Source organism: Lynx canadensis, chromosome E3 (genome assembly GCF_007474595.2).
Source record: "Lynx canadensis isolate LIC74 chromosome E3, mLynCan4.pri.v2, whole genome shotgun sequence".
NCBI classification, from domain to species: domain Eukaryota; kingdom Metazoa; phylum Chordata; class Mammalia; order Carnivora; family Felidae; genus Lynx; species Lynx canadensis.
In genome coordinates this window covers 18,641,497-18,657,854 of record NC_044318.1, presented here as the reverse complement: position 1 = coordinate 18,657,854, position 16,358 = coordinate 18,641,497, and the positions used below count along the sequence as shown (strand labels likewise).

The window sequence follows — 16,358 nt, the reverse complement described above, 5'->3', positions numbered from 1 at the left end:
GGGGTCCACTGGGGAGTGTGGCCAGGAAGTCAGAGGAGTCCCACTATAGAGCTTTGGGTGAGGTCAGCTGGTCCAGCTGGAGCTGAGCGTGTGGCTAGGTGGTGGGGACGCTGTGGGGTTGGCCAGTCCTTTCTTCAGTTAGAATTCCTGAATTCGGGCCGAGCTCACAGTAGGTTTAATCCTCTTGGGAAAACCCTCAGAGTAAAGGCCTGGCTGATGGGGGCAGAGTGGACACCCAGCATCTTGGGGGTCTTGGGGCGGACGTCTCCGTTTCTCACTCAGGAAGGCCTCTAGGGCTCTGTCTCGCTCGGCGCTCAGTCTGCTTAGCTGTGTCTGTCTGCTCCCCGTCCCCACAGATTACCTGATCAACGTGATGGACGCCTTGGGCCTGCAGCCATCTCGCCCCCTGCAGAACATTGGGACACTCTTGAAGAGCAAACCCGAGGACTACAGGCAGGTCAGCAAAGGCCTGCCCCGTCGCCTTGCCGCCACGGTGGCTGCCATGCGGGGTGTGGAGTACTGACTCCCACCCCCGGGGACCCCATTAAGAAGAGGCACAGGTCTGGGGTCCTGGGGTCACAGAAACTCTGCAGAATGGAGTTGCTCAAAAAATCTGCCCAGCATTGGACAGGGTTTGTCTTAAAAAGATGCGGTTCATTTGTATAATCAAAAAAAGGGGTTGTAATTTGAGGTATATTATTTATTGGAGCAGGGTTTTCAGATGATTTTCTAAAAGATCCGATCTTGAAAATGGAATTGATAAATATGGTGAAAAGAAAGCTGTTTTCTTTCCTCCATGAATATTTGGGTGCCCCCCGTGTGCCGTGCTCCAAGCACCGTGACCCGGCCGGGAAGGAGGGGAAGAGGCACAGAGAAGGTGATGTCAGACCGTGGCGCCAGGAAAACAGAGTGCATCTGGGGGAGGGGCAGCCCCCACACCGGCAGGTCAGACAGGTGTATGGCGGTGAGGGACCCGTGTGGGCCAGGCCCGGGGGCACGTCCAAGGTCAGTGGCATGGAAGTAGGAAGTCAGGTCAGAGGGGCGGTGGGGGCCAGACCACAGACTGGCCTGTAGGCCGTGGTGAGGACTTGGGCTTTTGCTTTGTCTTGGTTTGAAACTCACGGATCCTGTGGATTCTGTCAGGGTTTTTGCCAGTAGCTTCTGTATCTGTTAAGACTGTAATTGGCCACAAGTAACAGAATAGTGTAATTTGAGTGACTTTAGCAAATAGGTGTTGATTTTTCTCAATAACAAGAAGTCACACGGTGGTGGCTGTGGGCACTGACTCAGTGGCTGGATGGAGTCAGGACCAGGACTAGCCTCCTGGTGATCTTGACCTTTTCCTCGTGTGCCTCCTCCCGGTGGGCTGACTCCTGCAGCTGCAGGTATCACATCCGCATTTTGGTGGGTGATGAAGGCAGAGAGGGCTTGGTCCCTTCCACCGTGGAGGCAGAGGCCTCCCCGGTGGCCCCCGCAGCTTTCTCCTTGGCCTCACAGGCTGTTTCTTGGTCACCAGGCATCCCCCCGGCTGCAAGGGAGGCTGGGAACGTGGGGTCAGGGCTGGCTCCAGCCAGGGTTTCTCAGCCTGGGCACTATTGTCGTCTTGGGCTGTCCTGACTGCTGTGCACCAGATGCTGGTGGCACTCCCCAGCTGTGACAGCCAGAAAGGTCTCCAGACGTTGCCTGAGGGAGGACAGACTCCCCTCCAGCAGGGAAAGCCTGGCTTAGACCAAGCAGGATTTGTTGCCCTGAGGAAGCTGGGTTTCTGTGAGCAAGGGAGAAGGGGGGCAGTGTCTCTCGGCGTCCATTATTGAAATCGACGTGAAGCGTGTTCCTGCTTCTGGACACGCGTTACTTCTCTCTCCCTTATGCCCCTCCACAGCCTCCGAGGCAGCATGTATCATCCCTGTCTTACACCCGAGGGAACCGAGGTGGGAGAGGTGTAAGGGGCTTGTCTGGAGTCCCTGGCACCGTGGCTCCCACAGTCCTGACCACGGAGCCGGGAGGCAGGCAGCACCGCCTGGCCCCAGCTGGGTCCGCCGGCTCGTGCTGGCTCTCGGGAGCGGCACCGCCGCGCCCGCGGCCCCTCGTGAACCAGCCCCTCCAGGCTGCCGGGGCAGGTGTCGCGCTGGCTCTGTCATCCAGGGGTTCCCATGCGCTCTGTCCTCACGTCCTCAGAACCAGTTTTGCTGGCCCTGAAAGAACTGTGAGTCTGCACCAAGAAAAATATTTTGGTTTCTCATGTGGTGGATCACAGACTGTCCCTGGCAGGGATCGAGCCTGGCTCCTGCCTCGAAGAAGCGAGAGCCGGAAGCCTGGAAGGTGAAATGTGCTGTGGAAAGTGGAAATCTCTTTGGGGTGACCTCTGTGCCAGTGTCTGTAAGAGCTGCTTGATTCCTGGCTTTGCCACCTCCCAGCCATGTGACCTTGGGGAAGTCACGTCAAGTCTCTGAGCCTCCTTTCCTAATGTGAAAAACGGGAGCCATGGTGGTCCCTAACTCAGGGTTATTTGAAGAGCCACCGAGATACAGCAGCGGGTGAAGCACGTAGCAAGTGCACAGTGAATGTTAATTTCATAGTCTCCGTTGTCTGTAACCTACCATCCCTTTTGGGGTAAAGATGGGAATTACAGAATGCTATTTTCTGGGCACTTTGGGTCCTGCCAGCCTAATTTTTCAGCCCTGAAAGTCTCTGATGGCCCCAGGGTGGGAACAGGACAGAGCTCCTCTCCTCCATGTCCGGAGGGATGAGGGGAACCTGTCTGTCTGCCTCAGAGCCTGCTTCGGAGATGGGGTGTCATCCGTCTTCACCCTGGCCCTCAAGGCTGCCCTACGAGCAGGGGTGGCGCTGCCCCCCATCAGCCTGGCCTTGCTGTCACACGTCCACACAGAGCTCTGGGGGCAGGGAGCACCCTTCCCACTCTTGCTGCAAAACATCCCAGGCAGAACCTCTGAGTTCAGGATGAGTATGTGGCCCAGGCTGACCCAATGGCCTTCATTCTCGGGGCTTTTGCTGGGACACTGTACAAGAAAGGGGAGCTTTTCTCCCACTGAAGTTGCTCAGCGGACAGAATGGAGTCTGGAACCTGTTGGGGTAGGAGCAGCACATGGAGAGATTTGAGTGGGACATCAACACAGAGGAAAATAAATCCAGGAGCTGAAGAAATAAATCACCCCCACAGCATCAGATGAGACAGTAAAGACGAAAGCCCTGGGCTCCTGTAAGGGACCAGCATTCTTATGACCGCTGGCAGCAAGAGGATGAGGCTGGAGTTTTACCTGTCACATACTAGAAGAGTGATCTCAGGCATCTGACTTCACCTCCCTGAGTCTCAACTTACTACCTGTAACATGGAATGGCAATAGTTCTCCGTGGTTATGAGAATTAAATGGAATAAGACTTACAAAACACTTGGCCTGGCACCTGGCATGGGGTGTTTGATACAATGTAGCCATTATTTGATGCCAACAACAAATAATAACAGTGGTGACAACTATCCCTCATAATAAAAGCAGTAGTCCTAGGAGTAAATGTGGTAACCACCAAGAACTGTGACTCCAGCCTGCAGACTAGCCTGGCCCCGAGCTGGGAAACCCGGCTTCCCCTGGGCCCTCCACACACAATCCCTGACAGTGCTGCCTTTGGCCACAGTGGCACCAAGTCTTTGGCATCTCCTTCCCCCACAGGTGCCACTGTGGGCACTTAATGGGAGGCCAGCTTGGTTGCCGTCCCAGCCACGGACCCAGGTGTTCTAGACGGGCAGGACTGAGCCCTCAGATGCCCAGGCTCCTTCATGACTGGGGCTGGCAGGTGGTCAGCCATCAGCACCCGACAGACCCCTTTCTTCTTTGGCAACAGCTCCCTGATCGCTCTGGGGAGAGCCATCATGGTTCCCATATGTAGCAATTAAAAATACAAGACACTTAGTTAAACTTGAATTTCAGAAAAATAATAAATGATTAGTATATCTCCCAAATATTATATGGATTTATTTATATTAAAAAATTAATTTGTTGTTGAGGAGCCTGGGTGGCTCAGTTGGTTGAGCGTCACACTCTTGATCTTGGCTCAGGTTGTGATTTCTCAGTTCATGAGTTCAAGCCCCTCGTGGGGCACTGTGCTGACAGTGCGGAGCCTGGGATTCTCTCTACTCCTCTCCTACTCTCTCTCACTCTCTCTCTCAAAATAACTAAACTTAAAAAAATTAATTTGTTGTTTATCTGAAATTCATATATAACTTGGCGGCCTGTATTTTATCTGGCAATCCTTGGAGCCATTACCCTCCTTCCCCCCCCCCCCACCTTAGAACCATGTGATTCTGCTGGGGGCCACCTGGCCTCAGGTATGGGCAGAGGCTGACCAATCCAAGCAGCCTATGCAGCTGGTCACACTGATTGGTACAGAGATAAGCACATTACCCAACCAGTGACCAATGAGAGTCCACCTGGGAACGTGCTGAAACAACTGGAAAAAGGGTACTTTCTCCTGTTGACTGAGCTGGGGAGCTGGGGAGTTTGGGGTTGCAGATGGGCTTTCTTGCTGTAATGTAAGGAGAGCCTGCCTGGGAAAGCAGAGAGACTGAAACATCATTTGAGCTGCTTGAGATTCATTTAAGCCAGCTTGAGTCTTACTCTCTCCATCTCTGTCCCTGCTATCCAAAGAAGTATAGTAGATGGCATTTGAAAAGTCATAAGTCCACTGCATCAAGGACAACCCAAAAAGAACTTTAAAAATCACCTGCTTGGATTTCCCTGATGAACATGGATGCAAAAATCCTCAACAAGATATTAGCTAACTGGATCCAACAATACATTAAAAAAATTATTCACCACGACCAAGTGGGATTTATACCTGGGATGCAGGGCTAGTTCAATATCCACAAAACAATGTGACTCATCACATCAATAAAAGAAAGGACAAGAACCATATGATCCTCTCAATAGATGCAGAGAAAGCATTTGACAAAATACAGCATCCTTTCTTGATAAAAACCCTCAAGAAAGTAGGGATAGAAGGATCATACCTTGAGATCATAAAAGCCATATATGAACGACCCAACGCTAATATCATCCTCAATGGGGAAAAACTGAGAGCTTTCCCCCTAAGGTCAGGAACAAGACAGGGATGTCCACTCTCACCACTGTTAATCAACGTAGTATTGGAAGTCTTAGCCTCTGCAATCAGACAACACAAAGAAATAAAAGGCATCCAAGTCAGCCAGGAGGAGGTCAAACTTTCACTCTTTGCAGATGACATGATACTCTATATGGAAAACTCAAAAGATTCCACCAAAAAACTGCTAGAATTGATTCATGAATTCAGCAGAGTTGCAGGATATAAAAATCAACACACAGAAATTGGTTGCATTCCTATACACCAACAATGAAGCAACAGAAAGAGAAATCAAGGAATTGATCCCATTTACAGTTGCACCAAAAGCCATAAAATACCTAGGAAGAAATCTAACCAAAGAGGTGACAAATCTATACACTGAAAACTGTAGAAAGCTTATGAAAGAAATTGAAGAAGACACAAAAAAATGGAAAAAGATTCCATGCTCCTGGATAGGAAGAACAAATATTGTTAACATGTCGATACTACCCAACTCAATCTACATATTCAATGCAATCCCTATCAAAATAACACCAGCATTCTTCACAGAGCTAGAACAAATAATCCTACAATTTGTATGGAGCTAGAAAAGACCCCAAGTAGCCAAAGCGATCTTGAAAAAGAAAACCAAAGCAGGAGGCATCACAATCTGGACTTCAAGCTGTACTACAAAGCTGTAATCATCAAGACAGTATGCTACTGGCACAAGAACAGACACTCAGATCAATGGAACAGAATAGAGAACCCAGAAATGGACCCACAAACAGATGGCCAACTAATCTTTGACAAAGCAGGAAAGAATATCCAATGGAATAAAGACAGTCTCTTCAGCAAGTGGGGCTGGGAAAACTGGACGGCGACATGCAGAAGAATGAACTTGGACTACATTATTAAACCATACACAAAAATAAACTCAAAATGGATGAAAGACCTAAATGTAAGACAGGAAGCCATCAAATTCCTCGAGGAGAAAGCAGGCAAAAACCTGTTTGACCTTGGCCACAGCAATTTCTTAACACATCTCTGGAGGCAAGGGAAACAAGAGCAAAAATGAACTATTGGGACCTCATCAAAACAAAAAGCTTCTGCACAGTGAAGGAAACAAATCAGCAAAACTAAAAGACAACCAACAGAATGGGAGAAGATATTCGCAAATGACATATCAGATAAAGGGTTAGTATCCAAAATCTGTAAAGAACTTATCAAACTCACACCCAAAAAAACAATCCGGTGAAAAAATGGGCAAAAGACATGAATAGACACTTCTCCAAAGACGACATCCAGATGGCCAACCGACACATGAGAAAATGCTCAACATCACTCATCAGGCAAATACAAATCAAAACCACAATGAGATATACCTCATAGCTGTCAGAATGGCTAACGTTAACAACTCAGGCAACCACAGATGTTGGCAAGGGTGTGGAGAAAGAGGATCTCTTTTGCATTGTTGGTGGGAATGCAAGCTGGTGCAGCCACTCTGGAAAACAGTATGGAGGTTCCTCAAAAAACTAAAAATAGAACTACCCTACGACCCAGCAATTGCACTACTAGGCATTTATCCACGGAATACAGGTGTGCTGTTTCAAAGGGGCACATTCACCCCAGTGTTTACAGCAGCACTATCAACAATAGCCAAAGTATGGAAAGAGCCCAAATGTCCATCCATGGATGAATGGATAAAGAAGAGGTGGTGTGTGTGTATATATATAATGGAGTATGACTCGGCAATCAAAAAGAATGAAATCTTGCCATTTGCAACTACATGGATGGAACTGGAAGGTATTATGCTAAGCGAAATTAGAGAAAGTAAAATATCGTATGACTTCACTCATATAAGGACTTTAAGACACAGAACAGATGAGCACAAGGGAAGGGAAGCAAAAATAATATAAAAACAGGGAGGGGGACAAAACATGAGACTCTTAAATATGGAGAACAAACAGAGGGTTACTGGAGGGGTTGTGGGAGGGGGGATGGGCTAAATGGGTAAGGGGCATTAAGGAATCTACTCCTGAAATCATTGTTGCACTATAGCTAACTAATTTGGATGTAAATTAAATAAAATTAAAAATCACCTGCTTGAGGGCCTTCCCTTGGCCAGGCCCTTGCTTCCAAGCCAGTATGGATGCATCAGGGTGCATCAGGGCATTCCGACTGTCCAGCCTGACAAAGAACAAAGCTCAGGTCTGTGTCTTCTACTTTTATTTTCTAGAACAAATATGTGCCACCTGGCAGCAGGCCCCCCATCCCTGCCCCTGGACCTGATGCTCTTCCTGCTTTGCACAACTGCTGCCCTCAGCCCATTTGCAGGGCTCAGCCAAGGCCAGGACGGAAGACTGCTGGGTCTGGGGACAGACGGCAGGGCATGTCTGCCTGTGTGTCTCTGGAGCAGTGACTGGCATTGGGAGGAAACCAGTGTGCCTGCAGGAGAGGGTGCTCTAGGGTCTCTGGAGCCTGGCTGGGGATGTCCCAGCCAAGGATCAGGCCAGGTTGGAGGTACGGGCAGGAACCAAATGAGTACACATTTCCCATATCTGTACCAGCACCGTGACCCCACACAGCCCTCGGCTTGGGACAGGCCAGGAGCTGCTGGTCTCTCTGTAGAGGGACACAGACTCTGGCCCCGGAAACCCATCGTCTTCCACTGGGGAGAGCACCACAAAGTGAAGTCTTGGGCAGTGATCTCAGCTTCTCGGATCTGACTTCTGGGTCCCCTGGGTCTAGACGGCATCGCCCTCACTGTCCGACTCGATGATATCCAGTGGTTGCAGACGGAGGGAGTCATAGTTGGGGGGTGGGGTGCCCGGGATGGGCAGGGTCTGCTCATCAGGATAGGTCCCAGGGTCGGGGCCCGGCCCGGCCACGTCGGGCTCGAAGCTGAAGTTGGTGTGAGCCTCCACCAGCTCAGCCACAGTGGGCGGCGGGCCAGCATAGCAAGCCTGGGCCCGCCTTTGCCGCAGGCTCTTGGCGAAGGCCACCAGCTTGATGATGGTGATCCACACGAAGTCGATGAGGATCTCTCCAAACTCGATGAGGCACAGCACTGAGCCCCCCATCCAGAAGCCAAACTGGCCGCCCAGGTTGGAGAGCAGCCAGACGATCTGTGGAGAGCAGGGGGCTGAGGGGCTGGCAGGGCTGGGGGTCAGGCCACAAATTCCTGCCTTGAGCCCTGCCTCGCCTCCCAGGTTCCTGTGAGGTGGGCCCTCGGCCGGGAAGGGGGACGGGGTGACCATCTCAGCCCGGGGGAAACTTCTTGTGACTCCTTTAGGGACACTCCTAATTCCCCTGTTGGTCTCGGGACCCTCCCCACCCACAGGGTGCAGAGGCGGCAGGGCTGGGGTGTCAGGAGCCCCCAGACTCACGTTATTGGCTGCTGACTCCTCAATGGTGCGATAGTTGAATTCTTGGAAGTAGATGTTGAGCTTGACGATTCCCTTCCTGTAGGAGCAGCAAGAAGGGCTGGTGCCCCCTTCCCAAGACACACTGACACACGCACATGCACACTCACAGGAAAGGCAGCCGGGAGGCCCCAGTCCTCTGGCTTGAGCTTCTCACATGTCCACTGCCATGAGTGGTGAGGTCCAAGCAGAAGCCCAAAGTGCTGCCCTTCCTGGCCCCTGTGGGCCTTGGGCCACAAAGAACATCTCTGCCCAGCATCACTCCTGTGGGCCCCCAGACTGGCTCTGAGCTCCCCTCCCCCCCCCCTGGGGCGCCCGGCCCATACACAGACTCTCCATAGAGTCCTAAGCCTTGCTCCTTCCTCAGGGGACCAAGGGCACAGAAAGTTGCTTGAGTGGGCTTCCCCTTTACACCTGATACTGCTCAGAAAAGCTATGCTCTCTTGTACCTCCAGGCTTCTGCCTAGACATCTTTGTCTCTTACTTAACAGCTCCTGCTCCTTCTTGGAGAGTTAGCCCAAGTGTCACCTCCCTCTACAGACCTCCCTTATCTCCCAGGCAGAGAGCTCCTTCCCTGCTGTGCTCCCAAAGGAAGGGTCTTGTGTAGACTCTCATCACCAGAAGCCCTGCTGGCATATTTCTGTCCTCTAGACTGGAACTCCCTGAGAGTATGACCTGTGTCTTTCCTGTGCTCAATTTGCATTTGTATTTGATAGATGGAAAGATGGAAGAGTGGATTGAGGATAAGTGGTGGATGGATGAGGGGATAATGGGATGAATAGGTACATGGGTGAGTGGATAGATGGATGGGAGGAAGATGAGAGGGATGAAGGATGGGTGGATGGATGGACGCATGGGGTGGACGGATGAATGGATAGATGGGTGGGTGGGTGGATGATAGGTGGATGGATGGACAGATGGACATATAAGTGGATGGATGGATGATGAGTGAATGGGTGGATGGGTGGGTGGATGGATGGACAGATGGTTGAATGGGTGGATGGATGGACAGATAAGTAGATGGATGGATGGACGGATGGATGGGTTGTTGAATGGGTAATGGGTAGAAGGGGGGTGGATAGGTGAGTGGATAGATGGATAAGTGGAAATCTGGAAGGATGGATGGATGGGATGGATGGGTGAATGGGTAGATGGACAGGTGCATGGGTAGAAGAATGGAAGGATGGATGAATAATGGAGGAATGGGTGGATGGATAGATGGGTGAAAGGGCAAATGAACAGGTGACATATGGAGAAATAGGCTCGCCTTTGGGAAGTGGCAGACTCTGAGTCCCATTGGCTGGCCTCTCTCTCATTTCCAGTGCCTCCTTCTTCAGGCTTTCTCCTGGATCTGACCAGTGTGAGAAGGTGTCTGAATATCTGCCATACATCCAAACCCCTCCCCTGAGGTTCTGGTTCCTTCCATTTTCTGCATTCCCCAGCCCCTAAGACTCTAAGCTCACCTGCTCAAGGTGATATTAGTGCTTTGGTCCCGCTCCTGAGACAAGACATGGAAAATCCAATCCTGGAATCCAAGAAGGCAACTGAAAAAAATGGCACCTGCAGCATCCCCTCCCAAACATGGGCCCTGTGATTTGGGGAGATGGGGGGAGGCAGACCACAGCCCTGTAGCTTCCCGAAGCCCCCGGGACCATGTTGGCGCTGGGAGGAGGAAGGTAATAGTGCGCACTGTGGCTGCTGCTATGGGGAGAAGGCACTCTAGTCTCTGGTCTTCCCCCAGAGGCCCCGCCATCCTGCGCCAGCTCTTTCCCACCTCTGGCCCTCGAATTTGCTGTTGCTCTTCCAGGATCCTCCTCCCCAGCCCTGCCCAGGCTGGCTCAGCCCATCCTCCTGCGTTAACTCAAATGTTACCTTTGCAGGGAGATCTTCCCTGACCGCCTGTCTAAAGCGGTTTCCCTGGTTACTCTCCAGTCATCCTGTTTCCCACCCTTACCACACTGTGAAATGATCTAACTTCTGTACATTCTCTCTCTCCCACCAGAATGTAAGCTCCATAAGAGCAAAGGACCATTCCTGTCTCGTTCACTGCCGTGTCCCCAGCACAGCGCTTTGGGGAAACATTAGCGGAGGGACAAACAGCCTGCAGGCCTATGCCCAGACCTGTCCCTAGCCCAAAGGTGGGCGGCCAGGAGCTTGAGACCACTCCACCATCTCACCTCGGAAGCCTCTGAAGGCCAGTCAGCCATGGAGATAGTCATCTTGTACTGGGTGTCACTGGAAGAGAGAAGGCAGCCCTGTTGATGTCCCTGCCAGCACTGTGCCCCCACCCTGCAGTCCCCCCCCAGCCCCAGCACCCACACTCACTTGCAGGACTCCTTGCACATGTTGATGCAGGTCTCCCTCTGGGCCACGCTCATGCGCAGGTGTGAGTAACAATAGGCTGAGCAGGGTGGGTGGGAGGTAAGAGACTTAGAGTGGGGGTTTCTAGACGTTTTCCTCCCCTCCTCTGAGCCTGGGGCTGCCCCCTACCCTCCTGGCCATGGCCACCCCAGGCCTGTCTCTAGATGGGAGGGGAAGTCGTCTCTGTGGAGGGTCATCCCTTCCCACCCTGCCCCTCGTGTCCAGCCAATTTTGCCCCAGCCTGGCCCCGGGGTGGGGAGCCTCCCCCAGACATCCCAGACTCGGCTCAGCAGGAGCAGAGTGGCTTTCCTCTGCTTGTCATGCCCATTCCGGGCTGGGCGGTGCTCACGGGGTCATGCATGAAGGGATGGGTGGCTGGAAGGGATAGTTTTCCCCTCTTGTCTACATACGTTGTTGGTTTTAGAGGTGGTGGGACTCGCTCTGCCGCTGACAACATCCATCATGTTTGGACTCCAGGCCACCAGGGCCCCTGAAACCCTTGGAGGCCACCTCGGCCTCCCCTCCCACCCAACACCCCACAGAGATGCCCGGCGAGCCCACACAGACATGGACACACATGCTGAGGCTGGTACACGTGGCCTTGTGGGTGCATGAGCGAGCGCACACACACGTGTGGGCATGCAAACCAGCGTGCACAGATGCAAACACGGAAGCAACCCAGGCACGAGTGCCCCCGAGCCCTCTCCCGCATGCACGTGAAAATGTAAACACACACGTGTGCTCGCCAGCAGCTGCCCACAGGGCTCATGCATGCGTGGGTGTCCACGTGGTACACGTATGCACCAGGACGGAGTGGGGCCCAAGGTGGGTGGGGAGGGGGGCTGCGGACTGTGAAGACCACACCCCGGCCATGTGATCAGAGCCCTGGCGGGTGGGGGCCCCCCCACTCACCCCAGTCGGGGAACTCCCGGTTGTTGCAGTATCTCTGCCCACGGGGCAGGGGGTACAGGTAGTGCCCACAGCTGCAGTTCCGGATCATGTGGTCTTGGAAGCAGGAGCGGATACAGGCCTGCAGTGGTGGGAGAGGGGGGACATGGATGTGGCTGTGATGTCCCCACCCGGCCCCGGGGGGCCCGGGAGCCAGGGGAGGGGTCCTTCCGGCTGAAGAGCTAAGCCTGCTGACCCCGCAGTCTGGGCGTGGCTGTCCTTCCCTGTCGCTGGTCCTCGGTACCTGCAGAGGGGCTCACGCCAGACCCAGCTGTCTGAGGATGGCCCCGCCGCCTATCAAAGCTGGTGCCCCACACACGGCACGGGGAGGGGTGGCTTATTCCAAATACTGCTGGGGTTTCAGGTCACCGTGACCTGGTTCCCCCACACGTGGAGGCAGCTATGTGTCCTGCAGTCACAACTGTGGGCTAAGGTGAGGAGGGCCCAGCGCTGGGCGGGGAACAGAAGTGGCTGTTACTCGCGTGTCTCCGCTTGTCTGTGTGTGGAGGACCCCTGGTGCCAACCCTCGCTCTCTCGGGCTCTCCCCTGCTCTCCTCGCCTCTGCCCCACCGCCACGGAACCTGCCCCCACCCCCGTTGTGTCTCCTGCTGCTCCCCGGCCTGCTCCTTCCCAACCTAGCACACATCCTGTCCTATCGTGTTCTTCCTGACAGGGCTGTGGCCTCCCTGCAAGCACAGCCGGGAGAAGCACAGGAGGTGAGGGGCTAGAGGGGTCACATGAGGGGCTCTGACTATGGGCAAGGGTCTCCCATTCTTCCAGACCTCACTGTCTCACCTGGAGATTAGTAGGAGTCCTCTCTGGACCCCGTGACAGAGGCTGGGGGTGGGGAATGGGCGGTGCAGGCAGAGCGCCTGACCAGGGCCTGGGTCTTTGCCAAGGTCTCTGGCCAGTGAGGCTGCTGCACCAGACAAAGCAAGAGGTGAGGTTTTTCTAGAATGAGGTCTCTAAGACCGGGCCTGATGGATACCTCCATGGCCTCCGTCTCTATGCTTCCCATCTCCCTGTGCTGCCCGTCTGTCTATTCCCTTCAGAAGCTCAGAAGGTTCCCCCAAGTTCCTCACTGCAGACCGAAGCCCCTCCAGATAGAAGGTGGCCAAACTGGCCAGGTCAGAGTGTGGGGTGGACAGGTCAGCCAGGCAGGGTGGGCCGGAGGGTGGGCACAGGGGGCACTAGATTTCCAGAACCTAGACAAAAGGGAAGTGCACGCCATGCTCAGGGCTCTTAGGCACAGAGGCAGGCACTACGCTGCCCCCCAGTTATGCCTCAGTTTCCTTATCTGCAAAGGCAGCCTGGGCTGGGGGAGAGGTGTCATTGAGCGGTCACTTCTGTCACTCGTGCAGAGGTTCGGACTGTCTCAGATCCACTGGGGCTGGGTCTCAGGACAGGCCTCCCGGGCTGACCCTGGAGGTCAGGGCGAAAGGGAAGCCCCAGCTGCAGCAAGGGGAATTGAGGCCGGATACAAAGAGGGTAAACTGATGAGGCGTTTGCACTGGGGCCTGTAAATCCCAGCTTCCTCATTCCTAATCATTTTACCTCCATCTCAGCATTGTTGTGAGGATTAATGAATTAGTGTGTGTAAAGCACTTGGAACAGTGCCTGCCTAGCACACGATAAGCCTGCTACTCTTCGTATATTAATACTTAGACAAATAAATGTTATGTATATAATAAGTGCTGTTCTTGCCCCGTGGGGTGTTGAAAGGATCAAATGATGAGGCAATACATGCGAGCCCTTAGCACAGCATCTCTCCCACACAAGGGTTCTTCTAGACACCCCAGAGTGAGATCCCGTGTTCTGGGCACCCCCAAAGGGCATACCTGCTGAGGGGAGATGAGCAGTGGCCAGTCCTGGCCCCGGAGAGCACCCAGGGAATGGACCGGCTCCACAGCCCCAAGGGCCACCAAACCCGCCAAACTACCCAGCGGTCACCTACAAAATTCCAGCAGAGCTGGCCTTGCCGGGCCAGCTCCCCCGGAGCCCCCGAGGCCCTGGGCCTGGTAGACGTGGACCGGCTCTAGGTACCGAGGCCCGTGAGGGCTTCTTACCTGGATGGAGTAGGTGGTGTTGTAGTCGCTGTAAAGGTTTTCGCACGGGGACGTCGGAGCCGTTCATGGTGCACTGGCTGTAGGGCTCTCCCTTGCGCTCCAGCTTGTCCTGTGTCCATAAAGTTTGCTCCTGGAGCCCCGGTCATGCCTAGGAGGCCCCCTTTGTACCTCCCTCCCATGGGGGTCTGTGGGGATGCCAAAAGGGGATGGGAAGCCGTAGGCCCCAGTAGGTGCCAGATGATGCCCGTCTTCCCCCACAGCATGGCCATCCTGGTGGCAGGGGGAAGGGGGGTTCCAGCCAGAAGATAAGGCAGGAATGGGCCGGCCATGAGGGAGGGCCAGCTCAGCCTGGGCAGGTAGGGTTCCACCTTCGGTTCCCCTCGGCTGCGGCCGACCACCAGCACCCGATGGATGTCTCCGTCCCGGACAGGGCGTAGATGCCCTCGTCTATTGATGAGAGGGTTATGAACTTCTGCTCATGAAGCATCAGCCGGGCGCCGGCCGTGGACGTGAGGAAGGGCACATAGTCGTCCTGGCCTATGTCCCAGGATCGCTTCAGGCCTGTGGGAAGGTGGGGCCGAGGGCTGCCTGAACTCGCTCCCCAAGGCTGAAGGGAGACCCATCATCCACTTATCCAAACCCCCAGCCCCAGAGCCCAGGGGACCTCCAGGGCCCATCCAGGAACTGGCTCCGCCTTGCAAAAATGAGACTCCTTGCCTTCTCTAAGGCCCCCGTTCTAGCCCAAGCCACCATGTCTCCCCTCTACCCCCCATGATCTCTTTTCCACGTGGCAGGTAGATCCAGGGGTACAGCGCAGCACCAGCCCACCTCAAATCACATGAGTCCTCATTCCCTTCATTAAGTCCCTCTTGGCCTCCATGCTCCTGCCTGCTGCTGGGCCATTACAAATGCCTCAAGAACACTGTTCCCTTACTCTGGAATTATGTCCCTACCTTAACCTCCAAGATCCTCCTGCTCTTCCTTCGGATCTCAGCTGAGTCACTTCCTCCAGAAGCATTCCCTGACTACCAAGACAAGGTCTCAGGGTCTTTGTTATTTGCTCTTCTAGCTCTGGAACTTTCCTCCCAAGTATGTGCCTCCCTTACATGATTCTTTATTGTCGGTCTTCCTTCCCCATTCGACGGTTCCCTTCTTGTGCACAGAGACCAGCTCCCAATGTTATGCACCATAAGACTATGCTGGGTGGTAGGACAACAGGCTAGTATTTATCGAGCACTTGCTATGTGCCAAGTGCTGGCCCAAGTACCTTATTATACACGATCTCACTGGTGTTCACAAAAGCAAAGCTGCTATTCTTATTCCCATTTATAGGTGAGGAAACCAAGGCACAGAGAGGTGAAGAGACTTGTCCAGGGTCACCCAGCAAGAAAGGGGAATTGTTGGGGTTCTAACACAGGCAGCTGAGCTCCTTGGTCTCAATCGTCTGCCGTGAAGTGAAGCTGACCGGTACCTCTGTGATGCACAGAGATTTCAGGGACATAATGGCTGGTTGAAGGGAGGTCCGTAGCCCCCTGTACCCCTTTTGACCAACAGCCCTGATAGTTAGAATGACAGCCTGCCTCTTGAGTCTGGGGAGGTCAGAAGCTCATGGAGGAAGGATCGCTCCACCTGTGCCTGGCTCACAGCCGGAATGCCGAAGCCATCCTGAGGCCACCGTGAGTCTTTCCCCAGAGACGGACCAATGCAGTGGCCTCTGTCATCGGTCACTTCCCCTTCCCCCTGCTTCCATTAATCCTTCACCCTCTCTCTGTCTTGTTCAAGAACTTGGTTTAGCAATGAGGCTAAGTAAGAGTATGGGCTCTGCAACATGTTAACTGTGTGCTCTTGGACAAGGTTAATTTAAACCTTCCAAGAATATCCGGCATGTACTGAGCATTTCGCATTTGCCCGGCGCAGTACTGAGCAGGTGGCTGCATTATGTCACAGTGATTCCACGAGCTATACACAATATGCTCTATGATGCTACCATATACTGTCTCTGGGGAGACCAAGGCTTCCAGAAGTTCAGTCTGGATCTCAGGATTACCTGGGGGGTCAGCGGTAGGGAGTTTCACTCGCGCACGGGAGCCTGAGTTCCTGACCCCTGCCTGTGCTGTACTGCTTCTGAATCCTCACCTTGCTGATCAGCAAAATGGGAACCCCAGTCTCCACCCCAGGTGTTTACGGGAGTTGAAGGTGATAAAGGAAATTTTCAACTGTTAACATACCTCGCACCTGCTTTCAGGCTCCCAGGGAGGCTGTACTTAACATTTACCAGGGTCAAAATGACTCCACCAAAACCTCAGGCTCTATTTCTGGCCCCAGCACACATTGTACATCTACTTTGTTAAAACAAATAACCAAAAAGGAGCATTAAATATAAAGAAAAAAAAAAAACCCTCCCTGGTTCCCATAAGATTGAAGTCATGCAGCCTTGCACATACTAAAACAGAAGATAAAGTCTGTAACT

General features: G+C 53.4%; 2 protein-coding genes across 2 annotated transcripts in view; one reads left to right on the top strand and one right to left on the bottom strand.

The window, feature by feature from the left end:
- COG7 (component of oligomeric golgi complex 7) overlaps positions 1-2,650 on the top strand; it is an 85,203-nt gene extending 82,553 nt beyond the window's left edge. Inside the window, exon 17 of the mRNA XM_030300738.1 lies at positions 357-2,650. Within this exon, the coding sequence (XP_030156598.1) occupies positions 357-523 (167 nt within the window). The 3' untranslated portion in view covers positions 524-2,650. The remainder of the gene's footprint in view (positions 1-356) is intronic.
- Positions 2,651-7,793: 5,143 nt separating this feature from the next.
- Positions 7,794-16,358, bottom strand: part of SCNN1B (sodium channel epithelial 1 subunit beta) — a 60,155-nt gene continuing 51,590 nt past the window's right edge. Inside the window, 9 exon segments of the mRNA XM_030301183.1 lie at positions 7,794-8,216; positions 8,478-8,553; positions 9,977-10,038; positions 10,691-10,748; positions 10,839-10,914; positions 11,787-11,904; positions 13,889-13,930; positions 13,932-13,997; positions 14,274-14,449. Coding sequence (XP_030157043.1) covers positions 7,836-8,216; positions 8,478-8,553; positions 9,977-10,038; positions 10,691-10,748; positions 10,839-10,914; positions 11,787-11,904; positions 13,889-13,930; positions 13,932-13,997; positions 14,274-14,449 — 1,055 coding nt within the window. The 3' untranslated portion in view covers positions 7,794-7,835.